General features: G+C 34.2%; 1 protein-coding gene across 1 annotated transcript in view; it reads left to right on the top strand.

Moving 5' to 3' along the window:
• LOC129220057 (dynein axonemal heavy chain 5-like) overlaps positions 1–16,600 on the top strand; it is a 274,414-nt gene extending 257,814 nt beyond the window's left edge. Inside the window, exons 69-72 of the mRNA XM_054854398.1 lie at positions 675–828; positions 12,857–13,069; positions 14,968–15,120; positions 15,922–16,600. Of these exons, the coding sequence (XP_054710373.1) occupies positions 675–828; positions 12,857–13,069; positions 14,968–15,120; positions 15,922–16,311 (910 nt within the window). The 3' untranslated portion in view covers positions 16,312–16,600. The remainder of the gene's footprint in view (positions 1–674; positions 829–12,856; positions 13,070–14,967; positions 15,121–15,921) is intronic.
• The last annotated feature ends 727 nt before the right edge of the window (positions 16,601–17,327 follow it).

Genomic DNA, 17,327 nt, shown 5'->3' with positions numbered 1-17,327 from the left:
TTTCTAGTAAATCAATAATAGAGAACAAGTGTTTTTGTGCAGTAGTATATTTCATTTCGGATTTTTTAAAGATTATTGAGCAATCACAAATGGCTTACTATCCTCACTTGACCGAACTTGATGTTGCTCTGACCTTTCAGGCTACCATGGCGACGAGAATAAGTTTCGCTTGCTGTTTTAATGATTACAAATCGTTTGCGTTCATTCAAGGCTTAATCAGAATTAACTTTTAAAATGGGATGGGGAGGATGGGGAAGGCGTAAAGTTACGTTTTTTTTTTTTTCCAGGATAAACATCAACATAAATGAACTTAAAAAGCAAAATTTCCACATTACTTATCCCTTTAATATTGAAAAGAAATAAAAACACTATGAAGGTATACGCTGTAAATTTGATCTTTATGATTAGAATACGAGTGCAAATTTGCTCTAATAACCAGATCTTTATTACCGCATCCTAATAATTATTTTTTTTATGGATCTGCCTCGTATTACCTATTCTAGAAAATCACCAGTCATAATATGACGGGTAAAAATTTCATGGCCCATTCCATTCCATTTGTAGAAACAATAAACCCAAACAGCAGGATCCTATTGCAATTAGTGATTGCGAAAAACATAATTTGAATTCAAGACGACAAAATTCAAATATTGTTTTGCTTTATTTTTCTCAAGATACCAAATCAACACGGCAAATGAAGTCCTGGACGCTTTGATTAGTGTTCCTCCACAAGATGGCGGATCCTCTGGAGCAGCCAAGGAGGCAGTGGCTGCCAAAATGGCTTCGGAAATGCTTGAAAAGCTGCCTGATGAATATCTCCTTCACGAAGTAAGATTAAATTTACCTAATGATACCCATTCTTTACTGAAAAGATATTTTATCCTAAGAGCCTATATCTTTAGCTCATTTGTATTTTACTGAACTGGGGTAAATTAGTTCTTTTCACAAAAGCGCTTTCTTGAGTAAAAGCATGGCCCTACGGCTTTCGCAATGCCCTACGCAAAGAACTCATATTTTGTCCTATAGTAATACATGATTATTATTATGAAAATACTTGAATGATATTTTGTTAAACTACCCTTATCTTATTTTACGCCGAAGATATCAACAACGAAACATTAGTGACGAAATGTTAAATCGTCATTGGTTCTACATAATGGAACAAAAACGACCTCGTATTGTCAATTGCTTACTTATTGGCTGTCATTTGATCTATCCTTAAAAATTACTTTCATATTTTGTTGATTGAACTGAGAAGTAATATGGAATAAATAAATTGTCGCTTTTGGTGCAACAATTTTAGTAGAAATGTATTGAAATTGACGTATTTTGGTGCCTACTCAAATGTGATGGTGTGTACTGACATTAGGATGTTTTCAAAGTGAAGCACATCGAAAGCATTTTTCGATGATTTTTTGAAATGTGAAGCACAGTCGGGGCTTCTCATTTCAAAGTGAAGCCCCGACAGCGAAAAGGTCACAACTCAAAAAAAAAAAAAAAAACCTTTGAAGAAAATTAAGGCTTTAGGTAATAGTAGTTTTAAGTGATTTAGTCTCACATTTTACAACTCCCGCAAAAAATACTATGATGTGAAGTTTACTGGTTAGTTTTTGTTGCCTAAATAAAATATGCTTATTTAAAGTTCGGAAAAGTTTTTTCTAGATTATGAAATTTCAATGATGTGTCACTATCGATTATATTGTTTTTATGCCGCCACACAAAACCGGATTAAGTGCACCAGTTTTGTAGGTCATGTCCGCGTTTTGTGGCAATAAAGAGTATAAATTATAGATTCTAAATAAATAGATAGGGTAACGGCACCAGTTGCAGATAAGGGTCCAGTAACAAACAGTCATAAGTTTGGATTTAAATAAGAAGAATTTTAGGCGGGTAAAACTGATGTTGCTGTGGTCCATGATTACGGTGCAGCCATGTAGTGTTTATCAGAGTGAATTTAGTGAGTCTGTCGGAATTTTCAGGGCAGTGGTGGAAGCTTAGGAACAGTCACCATGAGGTCAGCTGGTGTTTCATTTGAATTTAATAAGGCTTTAGTTCTAAAAATGAAGAGCTTTTGCTCTTTTTTAAGAGAAAAAGGTAATTTTTTCCATTAATTACTCAATCTATTCTCATTCTATCTGTTACTGGGTATCATCAGATTTTTCGGTGTCTGTTATTGGGGGTTGGACATTTTTTCAAAATTGAGCAAATAAAAATAGAATTAACTAATTCTGAGGATCCAGGAGAACTCAAACGTTAGATAAGATGTAGTTGCATGCGAGAAAAATATTTTCAAAAGTCTAAGTGCATTAAAAGGCTCAGAAAATTGAGTTAACTTGAAAACGATGTCTTAAGCATGTCTGTTACTGGTGCCGTTACCCTAGTACGTTTTTCAAAAATTTTGAGTTAGGTCATTTTCGCTGCAGGGTTGCGATATCATCTATGCTGTGAAATATTTATGAGATATGTTCATGAACGAACGAGTCAAAAAGAACGAAGCCTTTAAATGAACGGATCCGTTCGTTCACTCAAAAAAAGAACGACCGTTCTTTTGAACGGTGAGCAGTTTTGAACATTGTATTGATACACTTGTGATAAAATCGCATTTTATTATTATTATTTTTTTAAAATACATTTATCTTTAAATTTTTAAATCTCAATCAATCTCAAATTTCCTTTTTCTCAATGCAGCAAAATACATTCATTCGAACCTTTTTACTTTATGCTTTATTCATGATTTTTTTTTAATCGAGCAGTTCATTTGCAATTTTCCAATGTATCCATTAGTAATGTTTCGTGTAACTTTTTTGGGCTACGACAAAACGTATGGAAATTCCACTTCCTGTCCCACGCACCTGCTAAAATTCTTCTCACGCTTACTGTCACCAAAATTATTTCTAATAATATATTTTATGACTTTTCTGGCGATCCTTTTGTCTTCTATAACGTCTCTATCAACTACCATCTATACTGATTAGGATTTATTTTTAACTTGTTTGGCGACTTCCAAGTCGCTTATTTTACATTCAATATCCAGAGATTTTTAATAAGAATTATTAATGTCGATTTTTTCCCCATTTAAAAAAGTGTTGCTTTTTTTTTTCTGTTCTCATTGGTACCGTGAAATCATTTTGAAGATCCCTAATATTTTTAGGGGAGATGTTTTTTTTTTTTTTTAATTACGTTATACGGTACTCCGGCTGAGCTACTGATATATTTGTTGTTACTTTTTTCGTAATACATGTGGTATATTTGTGATATTGTATATATATACAGGGCTGTAGCTGGAAAAATGTAATAACTTAATTTTTTGACATGCTGAAATGGAACCTGCGATTTTTGGAACGGAAAACATATCTTACCGTTCGGAAATCGAGAAATAGCTTCCAAAATGAATTGTAATTGATACATACATCTAATCCTGAATAAAGTTTTTTTTAAATTCATTTTTAATAGGCATATTTTCTTACTTTTAGATCATATTAGTTATTTTTCCTTCAAAGAATATTACTGGTCTAATGTAACTTTTCGACCGTACGTGAGTATGTCGTGCAGAGAGATCACCTGCAACTTTTGTAAATGAACGAAGTCGTTCGAATGAATGAGTTGAATGAACGGATCAAAAGAATGAACGATCCTCTGATGAACGGATCATTAAAAAGAACGAAATTGCCCATCTCTATAAACATAATATAGTATAAACATAAACGAGATCTACTTCATCATCTCACATTTTCCCCATTTTATCAATAAATAGTTTTCAAAACCTCTCTTTATTAGTTACAGAAGTGTTAAAACCTTCAGACCTGGTGTCCAGTTTACCGGAAGGAATTTTGAACAACTGCTAATCATTTAACAATTAATTAAATCACATGATTTTTTAAATTTATTTTTATTTTATTTTTTGAAGTTGACACTTTACAGTCTGCTTATTATTATCGATGCAGGAATTTACCGTTCTAGGATTAGCAACCTCTCCAGATAGGGAATTGGAGATTAGGATTGGAACTTTTTCCCAACCATGGATTCTCGTCGCAAAGACGAATTTTTTTCCCTTATTTTTGAAAAAAAATAAATACTCCTTTTTATCATTTCAAATAATTATATTATGTTTTACTATTGTTTGGAGAACATTTTAAAATTAAGTTTGTATTATGTTTCACAATTTTTAGCTGAAGTATGTAATTCAAAATTATTCCAGTACATTGGACGCATCGTAACTCTTTTTTTCACCTTCAATCTTGTAATTTTGTTTAATATGCTCTTTTTGCACTGGTACTCTGTTTACCAAATTAATAAAAATGTTCAATTGTTTCATTATTCCGACTATCATATTCAGACCAGTAATTTTAATTTTTAATTTTATTTACAACTAACCTTACAATATTTCCAGATTTCTGTCTTGAGTAACCAGAAAGTGTAGGGGAGAGTCAAGAGGAACGAAACAGCGCTGAATTTATGCCTGAGTAAAATTAAAAAAATTACTTCTAACATGTCCAGTAGATGTAGCAGCCTTCAGGGGCGCACGGTGGGGCGAAAGCGCCAAAAAACGCTTAAAAATGTTTTCAAACCACTCTCGCTCGCTTGGGATTAGAAACAAAGCATGTTATTATGGAGTTTTTTCAATTTGTTTGGGCTCAGGGTCTAAAGTTCGCAGGTTTACGCAGCTAATTCCTTTTCAGGGTCTTTCTGCAGACCATTTACGACTTATTAATATTAATTTCTAAGAGGACATAAGAGGACATTTTTTTTGTAGAGTGTTTTGAAAAAATAACCTTGAATTCCCAAGTTTTTGGTGCTAAGCAGAACCGATTTTCGGTTTGAGAATTCGATTACTGATTTTTTTTTTCGTTTATTACTATCGTTGGACACGAAAAAAATTAAATATACCCGGCTTTAATAAGAAAAAAAAATTGTCGACTGCTTAAAAGCTATTTTTGTAAATTCCCGCACTCATGATTCTTCAACTTTCTAAAGGCTCCCTTCATCTTTGTAGTGGACGAAGGGCTCTGAAATTCCAGTTCTGAATGCCTAAGAGGTAGGCCTGTGCAAATTTATTAATCATCAATTAGTTTAATATTGGGAAAAAAAAACATTTATAAGCGCTTTTTTGAGTTTTCGCCCCACTGTGGGGCGCCCCGAACTTTAATTTTTGGGATGACTGAAATTCTCAATTTGCCGAATGAAACTCCAAATTTTGCCAAATGATAAAAGTTTTGCCAGATGGAACTCCAAATTTCGCCAAATGATGATAGTTTTGATGAATGGAGCTCCATACTTCGCCGGATTATGATAGTTTTGACGAATGGAATTTCAAATAGCGCCGAATGATGATGTTAATTTTTCTGAATAGAACTTCCAGTTTTGCCGAATGATGATAATTTTGCCGAATCGTCAGACAAACTTTGCCAAATAAGGAAATTTTTGGGAGGTCGCAGTGACCTTCCGTGACCTCTCATCGGGGCGTCTTGGCAGCTTTAGATCCTTGGTGCTACATCTACTGAACAGGGCAAGCTTGAATTAATTTTTCATATTTTTTCAGCCTAAATGCAGCATTGTCTCATTCTTACCAGCTTTCCCCCAAAAGTGTCTTCATTTACTGCCCCAAATTTCACAAAAGAATTCAGACTTACTAGGAAATCATTTTTGATGCATTTAATATACTTCGGATTGTTTTTGTACTTTGTAAAGCACTATAAAAATTACTTTCCTGTTTGCTGAGCCCATTCTACATTCTCTTATCCCTTGAGCATGGGAATTAATTATTTTTTAATACTTTTCTTGTTCAAGAGTGATGTATTAAAACTTTAATTATTTTGTCGCTACGAGTGATAACTTTTCAAATTATATGTGCACAATAATCGTTTTTTGTAGTCGGATATTTTAGATGAACTTAATACTGACCAAAGGTATTTGTCTCAACTATAGAAAGCGATACTTTCTGAATATTGTCTAAGAACCACGGCTACTAAAACCTCAAGAAATATCCCATGCTAGGTGACTTACAACAGTAAATGCAGTGCCTTGTCCATATATTGATATATAAAGCGCTCTATTGGTACAGAAGACCTATTCTATTGGGTTGTTACGGAAAAAAAATATTAAAAATGATTTTATTAGAAAAACCACGTTACAAAAAAGTTTGAAAAAGTTAAAACATCGAAATTGTGCAAATAATTCAATTTTTCCAGTAAAATGTACGGCTTAAACATCATACGATATCAAATTCTTTTTATTACAAAGCCTTACTGTGCAACTATTTTTACTATAGACGATTATAAAGATGCATGGATAAAAATTAATACCAAAATACTATTTTTTACATATTTGGCAAAACTTCAAGAGCTCTGCGGGAGGCATAAATATATTTTGATTTCAAAACGGTTGTTTTTACAATTATTAGATATCAATGCACAAATTTTCCCACCACAGGCATTTTCGATTTAAGAAAAATGATAAATCAACCCACCCCAATGTAGACCTCAGAAATAAAGTTCATATAATATGTAGGTATTTTTACTTTTATCTATTTATGTTTTTTACCTTTTTTGTTCATGATTCATGCATTTATAGAGTCTACAACGCAAACTTCTAAATTCTTTGTGTATATAGAAAGAAGAGTATAATAGTATATATGTATATAGTTCTGAAATATTTTTTTCTATATTTTTTCCGGACCTCTCCATAATAAGTACTTCGATTCAACCCTTGCACAAGTATATATGTTCCTGAAAATAATTACCGAAATTTGAATAATTTTCGATTTGAAAAGGCCAGAAATAATGACTCTAAACTCACCAAAAGCAAAATTTAACGAGTATCATTGTCAAAATGGCATTTGTTCCTCGCACTCGAATGTTCAAAAATGATCCCAGCGACGGAATCCGCATTTGATAATTACAACGGGAATCCGAAACGAGACCTTCCATAACGGAGGAACGATCCATAAATGCCAAAATTTGATTTTCAATATCAGAATTCCACAGTCCACCGTCATCTCCCCCCCCCCCCCCCCCCCCTCTTCCCTTGCTAGCCGGCAAGAACTGGCAAACATTTTGCAGACATTAACGACCCTATTTGAACCTTTCCGAAGATTCATGGTAATGGTTCTGGAGTCCCCGGTTTAATGCCTTACCCCATTACATCTCATTAGGTACGGTTATTCACTTGCAAATGATGTCTGAAAATAAGTGCCATTCATTTAGATTCGCACTGGTGGGTGGAGGGGGTAAGGGAGGGGGTTACAGGCACACATACACATGTGCACACGTCCACAAAACAAAGTTGCAGTCGGAAGAGGTCGGAGTAGCAGAGCCACTAAATATGCGCGTTCAGAATTATGAGTTACATTATTTTCGTGTAGTGACTGCTGGAAGTCGGCTCATTTAATGAAGGTTTGTAGCTCCCATTTTGACCATTTTGAGAGGAAGACAATGTGGGGGCCCCCTCCTCCACGGCTGCCTACCTTTACCCATTCCTCGGGGGTGGTCTGGATATCTAAGGGATTCTTGAGGTGGAAGAGTGGAATCATCTGTGGTGGGATGGAGGGAGGGGGATGAAGATGTACGCGCGGAGAAACTTTGTCGAATGTCGGGGTATGTCAGAACCGACGAAAAATATGATAGAGGCACCATATACCACAGTGGTGCCCAAACTTTTTCTGCCCCAGGTCCGCATCTCATATTAAACTCGTTTCCGTGGGCGGGAACATAAATAAAATTTCAAAATATTTCATTCGTTTCAAAATAGCATGGGAAAAGATGGAAAAGGAAAGAAAATTACAAAGCAATGATTATTGTTATCATCACTTGTGGCTATTTTTATTAAATGCATCTGTTTTTCTGAAACTAATTTTAGAATGCTTGACTCCAAACTTGTGATATTTTCACTAATCGTGCTTTTCGACTAGTAACATGGAGCAATACAACGGGCCACAAGAACAGTTTCGCGGGTCGGTTGTGGCCTGCGGGCCGTAGTTTAGGCACCAATGTCATACCAGAATATGATTTAACGTGATGTAAGGGCATCCTTCTATTTTCATTTTTACAGTTTAAAAAAACAAAGTTTTCTTTGTAGAAAATTATTTAAAAAATAAGAAAGGCTTTTTTTCTTCGAATTTAGCTATTGACTCAAAAGTTTAGAAAGGGAAAACGGGTAGTCAAAAAGACAGACTGATAGTCACGCATTTCTAAATATCCTTCCTTCCTTTTTCTGATTTTCCAATATTTGTTGAGTTATTAAACATGTTTTTAATGTTTTAGCACAATTTATACGAAACAATAATCCATTTTCCATTTCTTTAACTTTTGCTGTTAAAGGAGACTGAAAAAAAAAAATCTTAAAACAATGTGACTAATGGGAAAGAAGGAGGTAAAAGGGCAGAAATGGAATCGACTGTTCATTATCCCAACTCAAAAGTGTTTAAAGCCAAAAGGTGCAGAAAATATACATTCCAATCTTAGTTTTACTTGAGCACAAGAAGACACTTTTAACTTTTTCGTTTATATAAATGAACCACCGCGAAAATTGTTCTGTTCAATCTCATTTGATGTTTTTTGCTTTGATGTTTGTCGTTCGTTTTCTTGTCGTAGCTTTAGTTTATGTATGAGCACCTTGGGAAACCTTAGAATTCTAGACTAAAATTAAAATATTTGATTTTCAAATAGTTGCCTAAATTTTCTTCATGGTGCATCGGCCACAAGGCACTGCGCTTAGCCATTTAATAGACTATGCAATTGGACAACGTCACCTCTTGATAGTCTACTTCACCAGATAGTTATATCCTTGTCTTGTTATGGTGACTTCGTTGCATTTCCGCACTATTAGATATAACAAGGGCTGTGGAGTTGGAGTCGAAGAGTCGGAGTCGCTCGAAAACATGCCGATTCCGACTCCTGGTTTTTTTTTCTTTAATTTTCACTGGCTGTCCTTGCATTTTTAAACTGACTACCAATTAATTTGATTACATGTAAAAAGGCCTACTAATAAGAAAAAACTTGTCATTGTGGCAACCAGCTGGCTTGATAATTTATCGAATTTTCTGTAACATCCTATCTACTCCGTCTCCTAACTTGCTTATTTTATAACTTTATTTAACTGATAGTAACTGTTAGCAAAGAATTTTGTTGCCTAACATTTTCTAAGTAATCACTTTCAAGTAAAACTAATAATATATTTTTTTAGCTCGATCTCAGTTATAAAATATTAAAAGGAATGTACATGTATGCATCGCTTGAGCAAGTCGGGAAACTTCTGAGGGAGCTTGGTAAATTCAAATAAGTGTTGAAACGAAAGTTGAATCCGATAAAATATAAATGATTTTTTTAAGACTTCATCTAAGAAAGCTTGGTTATCACTAAAAAGTAAAAAATAAAATCAGTACATCATTTATTGGTTACAACACTCAATAACTGTAGTTAATCCTAAAATCTGCCTATTAAACTTAATTCTAAAGCTGCCAGTAAAATTAAAATTAAAAATTGAGCCAAAAAAATGTAGGTATAGTAAAAGCTATTCTTACAAAGCTGTATACCGCCGCAGTTTGTGCAAAATTTGCTCCAGACCCCGACCCAACTTCTCCCCACAGTATATTTAAATATTTTCGTTGAAATTTTTAAAATGAAATTTAAGATTTATTATTGGGGAACTTTTTTCAGAATTAAAGAATTTCAATTTTTATTAACTCTGAAATAAAATTGAGGTATTACCCGTCAGATGGGTGTCACTCGGGAGGGGAGACTGGCCCCCTCAAGAAAAGGTTTTTTAATTTAGCAAAAAAGTTTTTTCTTCTCAAGTTACAGCTTTCAAAAATTGGAAGAACAGAATTTGATCAACATCTATTTGTAAAAAAATAAAGGGGAGCAAATTAATCCTTTTCATTTTTTTAAAAAAATGGGATTGTTAAGTAATCTAACTTTAGAAATCGCAACGATTGGATAATTTGATTTTCAAATTGAATTTCTAACGTTGTATGCAACTAGATAAACAATAAAATACAACACGAAAATTTCATAAAAAGGATTTAATATTTCAATCTCTATTAAGGGGTTTTTCTCCCTTCCCATGAGGGGAGGGGGATTTGAAGAAATAAATAAATAAATAAAATAGTTGCAGTCGGAGCCGGAGTTGACCATTTTTCTTCCGACTCCGCAGCCCTGGATATAACTCTCAGAAATTTAGGTGAGTTATTTATTTTCAATTTGTGTGTCAGTTAATATGGAGGCTGATAAATTTTTTTTATATATGCACTTTTTAGAAGCCCTTAGAATTTTAGACTGAAATAAAAATAGCTGGTTATTAAATAGTTGGCAATTTTTTTTTTTTTTTTTAATGACGCATCGGCAGCAAGGCCCTGCACTTTGGCAGTTTATGCTACGCAGCGTCATCAATTGATAGTTGGCATCGTCGATAGTGATATCCTTCTCGTGTTATGAGATTTCGTTGCGTTTTAGCACTATTGGATGTATAGCTCTAGGAATCTGAGTGAGTTATTTATTTTCAATTTGAATGTCAGTTAATATGGATGCTGATAAAACAATTACGTTTGGGCACCTTAGAAGCCTTTAGATCTCCAGACTGAAAAAAAAGATAAATGAGCATTTTAAATAGTTGCCTAATTTTTCTTCAAAAGGGTTAGAACTGCTAAAAAATAAATGGTGCGGGCAAACATTTATGTGGAAACTGTCAAATTTTCATATCGGCTGTAAAACAATGCTGAAATATGGTTAGTTCACGTTACTAAAGAAAATAATGAAATTTAAATTGTGTAAAAAGGTGAACACTTTCAATACTACAACAGTTCTAGTTACGTTCAACTGCGAAATCATATTCAAAACTACGAAATCATATCATCATCCTTGAAAACATATTCAAAGTTGTTGTTGAAAAATAGGTATCCCTCAAGTCACTCTTACATCATGCTTAAGGTTGACGCACTTACCTCAACTCATCTTGCATTCCAAGTTTGAAATAACAGAACCTTAACAATGCTAGGTTCCTCTTTGTTCCTAGGTTCGCCGTAGGTTCCAAAGTACTTCGTGTAAAGTGAATGCATGCAAGTTAAAAAAGTGGCGAGTCTTCAAGAGAGTGTCCCTTCAAGAACTCACAAAAAAAAAAAAAAAATCAACCGACATTTTTTCAATTTAAGCGCCATTAACACATCAAAAAAATGTTTACTTTTCAAATGGGTTAAAAAAAAGAATAATGATTTCATTCAATGTGACTTAGAAAACCAGAGAAATTTTTAACCAATACGATTGCGAGAAGTATAAAGCTTGGCGCACGGAAAGAGCATATTTGAGCTCAGGAACAATAATTATGAAAAATTCATGTGTAAAACATTTTATACTAAATAATGGTAAAGAAAATAGATTCAAAGCTTCCCTTTAATCTCGTACATTATGAAAATAAACGAAAGGGTTCATAAGAAAATTTCATTTTTAGCATCGTCTGTTTTCATTCTGATCTGAACATATTTATTGTTAATGGCATAGCAATGATGCAAAAAATATCAAACTGTTATATTTGGTAAATTTAGTACAACACATTAGGCCTTTGATTGTCAGTGAAGAAAGATGAATGACTCATTTCACATTTTATTACCCACCCAATATCCAAGAGACATTACATATAAAGCTTCGCTGCTGTAAATGGCTGTTGTCATGGGAACAACTCTTTATCTGAGCATAAGTCATGACAATATTTCTATTTTTAGCTATAGATTATAAGGAGCATATTTTGCTGATGTATTTAAGAATGATAACAATCTTCTCATATGTTTTTGCTGTTATGGATTCGGGTATGCTTAAATTAGTTGTTGGAGATGGATGACCTACATTTGTTTATGAAATGAAATTATAACTTTTAGAGCCCTGTTGTCAGCATGTTTTTTGTTATGAAATCATAGCTGGAAACAATTAAGAATGTGATTCATGAAAATAATAGGCAATTTCAATCACATTACTAAACATGCTTTTTTGTTTGTTTGCTTTTTTTTTTTTTGTGAATAAAGTTTAATCATTACTTTAAAATTGTTTAATGTCATTAAAACTATTTATGCCCTGGCCGATTGAAAGACCTTTAAAACATTTTGCTCTAAAACAATGAAATATTTTTCAGAAAATGTTTTACAGATCCTGTAGAGTTGGCAGAATTTTGTTCCGATGACAAAATACATACTAAAAACCATTCATTCACGTAAGTACTACGCGTTGTTTATAGCAGCTATTCTCAACCGGTGGTCCGGCGGACTGATAGTGATTCGTAAAGAAGATATAAGAAAATTTAATTTACTTGCGGCGGTAACTTACTGATTAACACCCAACCTTTGCCTTCAATTTAAGAGTTGAATCGCAGCAAGCTACAGACGCTCGCTGGTGAGATAAATTTATTTTACTTACCAGTTAGTTGGCACTCTCAGCTTCAATGCGTAGACATCTGCCTCCAGTTCGGATATTCATAGTTCCGAACTCATTAGTCCACAACAAGAACGAAACATCTATATCTGGATGTGATACCCGGATTGTCGGTATATTACATGAAAGGTGTATTCGACCATTGTGGAGAGTTGAAGAATTCTAGGAACAGAAAAGAGCGCGAAAATTACGCATCCAAAAAAGCGACCAATACCAGATCAACATCGATCCAATTCCATTTACCACCTTCCATGTTTCGGTGCTCTCAAGGAAAACCTGAGGTGAGTTTCGCTGAACTCGAGCAAGTTGGATTGTGTCTTACAGGAGTCGTGTGTTTTTTAAATAATCTGTGATTCTCATGTGACCGTTTTTTAACAGCCATTGTGATTTGAAAAGAAATGGCTCTCATGTTAACTGTGCCCGCTGAATTACTACTTTTTGTGCAGGTAAAGCGTGCCATTGCAGAAATGGGAGCTTTAGAACCGATGAACATATTTCTGCGTTTGGAGATGGACCGTATGAACAAAGTAATCCAGAGCGTCCGCAGTGACCTTTCTGACCTTCAGTTGGCCATTGACGGAACCATCATCATGAACGACGCCCTTCGGGAAGCTTTCGAGGCCATCTACCATGCTAGAGTGCCCTTACAGTGGGCAAAGGTATTCAAATATTCTGAAAAGTAGATTTTTTTCCCTTTCTTAATTTGAAAACTTGAAGATTCTCTATATTACGTGTTTTGATCGAATGTTATTTTCGAATGCATGAATTTTAATCTTTCCATGTCTCGATTTTTCTTTTTCTGTATTTAGTATTTAGTAATAGTTTTTAAAAAGGCTTTGGAATAGAGCTGCATCTAATTGAATGTATGCATAATTTAAAAAAATCCTTAAAATTTTAAGCGAAATAAATAAATAAATAAAATAGTAAAAGACACTAAGAATGGATAATTTCACAAAAAGAACCATCCGAGCACATGCGCAACTCATTAATGCATACAAAACAATGTAATCTATTGATTCTTTTCTGAAAATACCAAAAGAAAAATGCTGGCAAAAACGGGAGTGTACATAAAAAGGAATTTCTTCGCCTTTTTCGCAGGATTTCGTATTTTGTCGTATAGATAGGAATATAATAGGGAAAATCTTGAAAAAGTAATAAATAAAATCTTTGTTAATTTGTTTATTTCAACTTTTCTGTAGCAATTCATTGATGTTAGAAGATCTCGTTTTCCTAGAACAAAAGATAAATTTAGTCAGAGCAAATGACCTTAAAATAAAGAAAAGAGGCAGTTGCAGTAAACGTATTACTTCCCTGGTGGTATCCAAAATCAGTTTCTGCTCGTGAAATTGAAATATTATAATATTTTGTAAGACAATAAAGTAATTAATATGTTATCAGTAGACCCAGAAGTATTTGTCGGCACGTAGAGGAAATTAAATGCTCGGTTTTTAGAGAGAACTACCCCACTCCATCTTAAGGTTTCATGCCACATTGACACCAGGGCTGTATAGTCGGAAGAAAAATGACCAGCTCCGACTCGGGGAATCTTAGGGCTTTTGACTCCGACTCAGAATCCTTTACCCCAAAATCAGTCCAACTCCGACTGCGCAAGCGCTGGTAGAGTTTGAAGGAAAATAACTGATTCCGAGAACAACTCTTGAAGTTTTAAAACTCTGACTCCAAATCCTTTACATCAAAATTAAGGCAGCGCCATTTGCAATTCCGCAGCCCTAAATGACTTTTTCTACGTGTAATAGTCATTGCAGCAATATCTGGATTCTGGATGGTATAAAACGGTTGAGTTAAAGTGGGACATTTTCTTATAGGTAGATTTTTAGAGAGGTGACATTACAATTTTAGCACGAATGCGTGTAAAGTGTAAAGTTCCTTTGCTTTAGATCATGTCACAGCGAATGAAATTTCAAATCCTTTTTTGCAGACAGTGTAGAGAACATTTTTTATGCCGATTTCTTGCAACATGATATTTTTTAATTAGTAAATTTCAGATCAAGCAAATATTTGCAAGCTCTTTCTACAAATACCATAATCGTTTGAAGGAATGAATTTGATATGATTTTAACAATAACTAATAATACTTTTTTTTACATGAAATAACTGTTTTGGTGCTAAATAACTGCTTTAAGTGATAGAAAAGTTCTGAAATAACTTATAGTTGGGAGCCATAACTTAGTGATAGCTAAATTTATAAAATTGAAACTGGAAGTAGGTTTCTTTTATTTACGGACAAACTTCTTGTTTCTCGTTGTTGCTTTTGTGTTTTATTCTCCCAAGTACCATACTGCCGTAGGCAGATAACAGACAAAATTTTAATATTTCATTTTTTTACCGTTTTTGTCATTATATGTTAGTTTTATAGTACCACTGAAAAATACGTATAGTTCCAACATTCCCCTACTGTTGGTATTGAATCCAAAACGCATTTCTTCAAATAGCTCGAATACTCAGTTCTGCAGTTTACTGCCATTTACCTGCCATCGGCAGTATAACCTCTGTATGGATGTGTTACTACATTCGTCTTTAATAATGTTTCATACAGATATCATGGGAATCAAGCACTTTAGGATTCTGGTTTACTGAACTACTGGAGCGAGACCAGCAGTTTCGCAAGTGGTGTTTTTCTGGGAGGCCCACTACTTTCTGGATTTCTGGACTTTTTAACCCTACAGGATTTCTCACAGCGATGAGACAGGTAATTCAGCTTTTGTACGTAAAAAAACCTCGCAGTTCATCGTTGCTTATTCGATGTTGTCATACAATCATTGTCGTATGTATGTTCTTTTTCCACAAGTACTTACAAAACTAAGTTGGCTTATGTTATTACAAATAGTATGGTATTATAGTGCTTATAGCAGGGGTTCCCAACTTTTTCCGATTCGCTGCACCTTTTGAAGAATTTCAATTTTTTCATGGCACTCTAGTCTAGTTCAATAGTAGTCAAGCCCGCTAATTAGAATATCGGTTTAAAAAAATCCCGCTTAATGTAATACATTTTCAATGTCCCAAACCGTTGATATCTATTATTTTAATCCCGTTAAATGGAATATCCCGCTTATTAGCATATTGTTTCGTAGAAAATTGGCTATTCCATTTAGCGGGTTCGACTGTATACATATTGTTACCGTGTACACTTCGCCTCACACTTCACCTCTTCCTGTGGTACCCAATTTGGAGACCCCTGGTTTATAGTAGTATATTATAGTATATTTATTATAAGTAGTTTACTAGGAAGAAAGTAAAAGTTTTTTTTTTATAGAAACTACTTTGAAATAGTTTTTTTTTTAAATTTCTGTAATTTTCTCTTCTTTTCGAAACTTTTTTATTGTGCTATTTCGGACTGAAAAATAAAATTTGAAAGCACAAAAAGACAGAGAAAAAAAAAAAAAGAGTAGTGTACCAAAAAAGTTCGTTGGCAAGAGGTAATTTTTCTCTTCTTCGGCACCCACACAAGAGTTATTTTCCTGAAAAGATGACAGTTTTATTTCTATTCCAGGAAGTAACGAGAGCCCATCAGGGCTGGGCTCTCGACTCCGTATCACAGCGGAACAAAGTCACCTCCTACCTAAATCCTGCAGATGTCTCCGAGCCTCCTTCAGAAGGAGTCTATATTTACGGTCTACACTTGGAAGGAGCCTCTTGGGATATCAGAGCAGGATGTTTGAAGGAATCCATCCCGAAAATTCTTTTCGAACCTCTACCTGTCCTTCATGTGTACGCCATTAACAGCACCCAAGGAAAACAACCGGACGTGTACGAGTGTCCCGTGTACAAAAAACCGAGACGGACTGATGAAACCTATGTCACGTCGTTCGACTTGAAGACGCACCGTCACCCAAATCACTGGATACTCAGAGGAGTTTCACTGTTAGCTGATATCAAGTAGAAGGAGTGCTCATCTGAATCTTCGACAACATGGAGGAATACATAAATATGGTGCAAAACAGTCTGAGGTAGAATCTTTGACAAAATATGCCGATCCTTTCGGCAAGACTAGAAATTTACTCCTGAGAAGTTGTTTGTGGGCGTTAGATGGTAGAAAACGAAAACCTGTATAGTAGGCAACAGCCCGCAAGAGACAAGAGCTAGTATTTTTTTCGGTGAAGAATTTGATAATTGAATGGCTCTTCCTACATTAATTTATTTATAAGATAGGGGTTTCTGCAGCTTCCAGTTTTTTCACAGGGTTTTTCTGCAATTGTTTTCAAGCAATCGCACCTACATCGAGAAAATTAAAAAAAAACTGAATTAAAGTTAAACCGAACAAACTTTCATCAAACTCCTGGATGTACCTAATGTAACACCAGACTACACAAGTAAAAAATCTAGTTACATGAAAATACGTTCAATTTCTTTTTACAACCGTACAGCTTAATTTATGTGTCCGGCTGTTGTTGGCTGCCCACCATCAGCCAGCAAAGTGGTTGAAATCATTGCTCCTCAACAGTTAGCAAGCTGCAGTCGTCGTTTGTCGGATGAACGAAGTATATGCTAATATAATTATATGTACATAAATAATAAAGTTATTCTTCTCTTTAAACATTTATCCTTTGAAGGGGTTCTTATTTTTGAGTCTCATTCAGTTTCCTAGAAATCAAATCTTGCATACTATATGACAAGAAACGTTCTCACCTGTTTTTTATCTATATGAAACTCATAGAGCGCGTAATGAAGTAAATTAGTGATGTTATAGCTTTATGTTTTACAATGATATCAGCTAAATTCATTCGTATTAATATCGCATTTTTTATCGTAAAAAATCTGTTTGATTTTTTTTTTTTTTTTTTCGAAATTAGCATTTTTATTTTAAAACATTTCTGCCAAAAACGATATTTAGGTTTTATGCAAAATCATAATTGTTATTGAGAAATAATTTTTTAAAATCTATTCCACTCACAGTTG

The sequence above is a fragment of the Uloborus diversus genome, chromosome 4 (assembly GCF_026930045.1).
Source record: "Uloborus diversus isolate 005 chromosome 4, Udiv.v.3.1, whole genome shotgun sequence".
NCBI classification, from domain to species: Eukaryota; Metazoa; Arthropoda; class Arachnida; order Araneae; family Uloboridae; genus Uloborus; species Uloborus diversus.
The sequence above is the reverse complement of the archived record's forward strand: the minus strand, read 5'-3'. Positions and strand labels throughout refer to the sequence as shown.